Source organism: Fukomys damarensis, unplaced genomic scaffold, assembly GCF_012274545.1.
Source record: "Fukomys damarensis isolate Sample0158 unplaced genomic scaffold, DMR_v1.0_HiC HiC_scaffold_13, whole genome shotgun sequence".
In the NCBI taxonomy this organism is placed as follows: Eukaryota; Metazoa; Chordata; class Mammalia; order Rodentia; family Bathyergidae; genus Fukomys; species Fukomys damarensis.
Genome location: NW_022900925.1, coordinates 38,204,539 through 38,209,185, shown reverse-complemented (window position 1 = coordinate 38,209,185; position 4,647 = coordinate 38,204,539). Strand labels below are relative to the sequence as shown.

The window sequence follows — 4,647 nt, the reverse complement described above, 5'->3', positions numbered from 1 at the left end:
CCCGCCCCGCAGCACTGACCGTGGTTGCAGTAGGGCCCATCGAAAGCTGTGAGGTCGCAGTCACACGTGTAGTAGCTGTAGCGCTCCACGCAGCGGCCGCCGTGGGAGCAGGGGAAGTGCGGGTGGGCACAGCGGCCCGTGCAGTTGGGGGACGTCCCCTCGGAGGCGTTGGCCCGGCCCTCCAGGTTCAGCGTCGCCCCGTTCAGGCGCATGGCCCTCAGGCAGCCCACGAAGGGGCGCCTCTTGAGCTCTGCCGACCCTGACCGGGAAATCGGAGGGCGAGGGTGAGGCCAGCGGCGCCCAGGGCGCAGTGCTGGGCACCAGGACCGTGGGGAGGCTCACCCACGTAGAGCGGCTGGTCGTACTCCAGCCACAGGTAGGTCTGCAGGGGCATGGGCCGCACCACCCACGGCCGGTGGTCCACGCGCAGCCGCGCCTGCTTCACGTTGATCTCGGCCCGCACCAGGTGCCACTCGTCGTCATCAAACTCGAAGTCGTCGGAGTGGACGGTCAGGTTCTCGTCCCCGTTCCCCACGTCGAAGGCGAAGACCACGTCCCGGGATGCTGGCGGGCGACAGGGACGGGGGGCGGGCAGAGGCTCGGACTCCACAGTCCCCCAACCGCCTGAGGCCACATAGCCAGCCCTAGCCCTCCGTCCCCTCGAGCTCACTGTTGAGCTCCACGCGCAGGTAGGGCCGGCGCCACTGGCCGTAGAGGCCCGCCTGGTTCTCCAGGAAGACGCCCGAGGGCGCCGAGGTCCGGAAGTAGAAGGACACGTCCAGGCTGTGGTTGGCGCGGATTGGGGGGAAGCGCAGCGCAGCCCCGGTGTGGAAGGAGATGGTGTTCCAGGAGTTTCCTGCAAGGCCGGGGCAGGGAGGCGCTGGCGGCAGGCAGGGGGAGGGCTGGGCCGGGCCGGGGACACCGCGGGAGGCCGGCAGGGGAGGGGCCTGGCACTCACGGTCCCCGTAGCAGCGCAGAGGCCTCAGGAAGAACTGGGCCTCAGAGTTGGAGCGGTTGGTGTCGCCCACCACCACCTGGGTGACGGGCAGGTGGTCCACGAAGGTCAGCAGCCCCTTGTCGGTTCTCCTGCAGGGCGGGACCAGGCTCGGCCCAACCTCCGTGTGCTCCGTACCCCCAGTGTCCCCCCACCCCCGAGACCTCACCACTGCGGCTGGTCGGCATCGCAGTTGCAGTGCAGGGCGGGGTGAGAGCAGCCGCGAGTTGTAGCAGGAGAATTCGATCCACTGCTCGCAGTGCTGCGAGGCGTTAGCCAGCGCGCCGACCTCCTCCCACGACGCGTTCCAGTACTGCACGGCCGCCAGGAAGGGCCGCTCCATACTGGAGCCCGACACGCGCGTCGTCCACAGCCTGTCGTGCCGCACCACTGTCCACGCGCGGTTCTCTGGGCGAGCAGCCGCGAGTTGTAGCAGGAGAATTCGATCCACTGCTCGCAGTGCTGCGAGGCGTTAGCCAGCGCGCCGACCTCCTCCCACGACGCGTTCCAGTACTGCACGGCCGCCAGGAAGGGCCGCTCCATACTGGAGCCCGACACGCGCGTCGTCCACAGCCTGTCGTGCCGCACCACTGTCCACGCGCGGTTCTCTGGGCAGGGGACAGGGCCCAGGCTGGGCCAGGGCGACTGCACCACCTCCCCGCCCACGGCTTCTGCCTCTCGGGGACTCCCCAGCCCAGTCCTCTTGGGGACAGCAAGCACGGGTCCAAGCTGCATTGACCTGCAGGACCCCTGCCTGCCCACCTTGTCCCCACAGTTAAGGTGCGGCCCCCACTGTCTCCACTGCCCACTGCTGCTCACCCCGGATGTCACAGTACACCACGAACGGCTTCAGGGGGCCACTGCCGTCGGGGTCAATGGTGAAGTTGCCGGAGGTTTTCCCACTGAGCCGGTAAGCCTCACAGGATTCCTTATACAGCGCTGCAGTGGGAGTGGGGTTGTGGGTTCGGAGTTCCCATCCCTGGAAGACCCCCCACACACACACCCTGGCTTACGCTGGTGGCAGGTCTCGCCCTTGTAGCCGGTCAGCTCACAGTAGCAGATGAAGTCATCCCAAGACTGGTAGCAGCGGCCATCATGCTCACACATGTTGGGGCTGCACCTGGGAAGGGTCGGTGCCAGGAAATGCTCTTATTTGTGGGGAGGGAGGACAAATTCTTGTCCTGCATCCCAGGCTGGCCTGGAACTCTTCGTGATCCTCCTGCCTCAGCCTCTCAAGTGCTGGGGTGACAGGCATGGACCACCACACAGTGCGAAGGGGTCTTACAGGGGTTGTAAGGGCCTTGCTCTAACTCCCTGCAGATCCAGGACCTGGGGACAGGCACCCAGCCTTGCTAGCCAGGGAGGAACACAGACGCAGGGGCACTGGACACTCAGGGCCAGGTTCTGTTGGACCCTGACCCCACAAAGGGCAGAAAATTCCTCATCCCACCCCCACCACTTGCTGAGAAAACCCCTACAGGAGCAAAAAGCAATACATCATTTCTATCCAGAGCACATACTGCTCCGGGAAGGCTCAGGAGGTCAGGGAGGAATCTTTCCAGGGTGGGCAGAGGTGGGAGACCCTGGCTGAGGGGTTTTGGGGGCACTGCTGGCTGGAGAGCAGGCACCTGGTACCTGTCAGTGATGCCACAGGTGTCGAACAGGACCTCAGCAAAGTGTCCCAGCCGCCGGAACTCCACCAGCGTGAGGTTGACCAGCTGGCCATCCACCTTGAGCAGCTCCATGCAGCCATGGAAGGCTGTCTGGTTGGAGTGGCAGCCCCATCGGCTGACTGGCTTGGGACAACCTGTGGTGACCACCGGTGAGGCCCTCCCCAGGGACCCAGGGACCCGCCTCCCCCAGAGCCAGACAGGAAGAGAAAAGGGAGCAGGAACAGAAGCACAGCCAGGGCCCGGGTCCTCTCCACCCCAAGGCCTGAGTCTGGCTCCCACCTACCCCCGAAGAAGTACGAGGTTCCCGTGCGAATGAGCAGCGGGTAGGAGACCCGGACTTCCGCTCCGGCCACATCATCAATGCTGATGACCGCCTGGTTCTCCTGGGCCACAAAATTGACCTCGTGCCAGAAGCCGTCGTTCAGGCGGTACCCTGGGCAAGGGGGTGCGCAGGGCAGGCAACAGCTGAGCCAGGATCAGGTCGGAAGCGGAGGCACAGAGCCCGGGCCAGGCCACACCCGCCACCTGCCTCACCAGCTGCGAACTTCAGGCGCTTGCGGCCGGCCTGTGCGATGGACACGTTGACCTGGCCCTCGCTCAGCATCAGCTCCACGTGGCCCAGCCCATCACCCAGGCTTGAGAACAGCAGCAGCCCTGTGAGGTCCCAGGTGCGGAAGCGGAAGGACACGGCCAGGCGGCCTCGGCGCGGGAAGCCGGGTATCTGCACGTAGTTGTGAGGTCCTCCAAAGTTGATGGGGTGCGGGACTGGGTCCAGGCACCGGAAGGCCACCTTGCCCTGTGGCGGAAGTGGAGACCCTCAGCTCCGTGAGCACAGGGATCCGCCAGCCCTGACCCTTCGCTGCAGGTGCCACGTGGTGGTGCATGACTGTCATGTCAGCACTCCGGAGGCTGAGGCGGGAGGATCCGGTCCAGGGCAGTCTGGGCTACCTAGTGCGATCTCAACCCCCACACAAATTGGGTGCCCTAAGCAAGTAGGCCCAGCAGCCCTGCTTGCTCGCTCTCCACTGCTGGTCCACACTGTCCTGGCTCCACCTAGTGCGGCTTCTGTTGGGTCCCGCGCATGCGCTCTGAGTCAGGACAGCAAAAGCCCCAGGTTCGAGTCCCTGCTCTGCCGCTGCGCAACTGCACACACCGCAGTTCGCAGTTCGCTCAGTCCTTGCCTTGCTCCATGTGTGCTCCCACCTGCCAACCAAGGAGGTGACAGGACCGACCACTAGGGGAGCGCGGCCTTGCCCCACCCGTAGTCCCCTTCCCCCATTCCCGCTCTCCGCCTCCCGGGGCCCCGGACTCCGCCCACTGGCCTCGAAGGTGATCCGAGAGTGGCGCCGCACAGCGAGGTCAGCAATGTTGACCCGGTTGAAGATCACATTCTCAATGCAGCCACGGAAGTTGTGCCGGTAGGCGAGGTTCTTCTGGGCGGCACCCACCAGCCCCCCGATGAACATCTGCGGGGTGGGGGTGAGCAGGGAAGACTTGAAACCCTCATTTCGCAGTGGTCGGGCTGGGTTTGGCCCGGAGACCACGAGGCTGGCTGTGCCTTGAGCAGTCAACATCCTGTGCACCATTCCTTGTCTGCATAGGGGGCTGGAGCCAGCTCCGTAGAACTTGGGGAGGCTCTGAGAGGTCCATTTCCCCCACTTCTGTACTTCCAGACCCCACCTCCGTGGTTGTGGGGGGCAGAGGCGAGGGCAAAGAGCTGGGCCCTGCAGGCGAGCACCGGGGAACCCCGGGGAGAGAGGATCGCATGCCCCCTGCGCCCACCTCCGTGTCCAGGTTCAGCCGCTCGAAGTCGCCGTTGAGCACGAAGCGCTGCACGTAGCCATCTAGGGTGAGGTTGGCATCGCGCCCGTAGCGGTCCAGGCGCACGTAGTGCCAGTGCTGGTCGTTGAGCACGCCGCCCGCGCTCACCGTGGTGTGGCCGGGCCTGGGCTGGATGGGGCTGCTGCCTGGGGGTGGGGA

General features: G+C 65.6%; 1 protein-coding gene across 3 annotated transcripts in view; it reads right to left on the bottom strand.

Annotated features, from left to right (window-relative positions):
- The window catches only part of Cntnap1 (contactin associated protein 1), an 11,485-nt gene that overhangs the window by 4,536 nt on the left and 2,302 nt on the right, over nucleotides 1–4,647 (bottom strand). For all 3 annotated transcript variants that reach the window (XM_033763062.1, XM_010635515.3, XM_033763061.1), the window contains exons 6-17: nucleotides 4,450–4,634; nucleotides 3,990–4,133; nucleotides 3,202–3,463; nucleotides 2,951–3,100; nucleotides 2,630–2,801; nucleotides 2,008–2,114; nucleotides 1,814–1,933; nucleotides 1,164–1,602; nucleotides 959–1,086; nucleotides 671–856; nucleotides 343–564; nucleotides 20–259 (exon numbers count right to left, since the gene is read on the bottom strand). In XM_033763062.1, coding sequence (XP_033618953.1) covers nucleotides 20–259; nucleotides 343–564; nucleotides 671–856; nucleotides 959–1,086; nucleotides 1,164–1,602; nucleotides 1,814–1,933; nucleotides 2,008–2,114; nucleotides 2,630–2,801; nucleotides 2,951–3,100; nucleotides 3,202–3,463; nucleotides 3,990–4,133; nucleotides 4,450–4,634 — 2,355 coding nt within the window. The remainder of the gene's footprint in view (nucleotides 1–19; nucleotides 260–342; nucleotides 565–670; nucleotides 857–958; nucleotides 1,087–1,163; nucleotides 1,603–1,813; nucleotides 1,934–2,007; nucleotides 2,115–2,629; nucleotides 2,802–2,950; nucleotides 3,101–3,201; nucleotides 3,464–3,989; nucleotides 4,134–4,449; nucleotides 4,635–4,647) is intronic.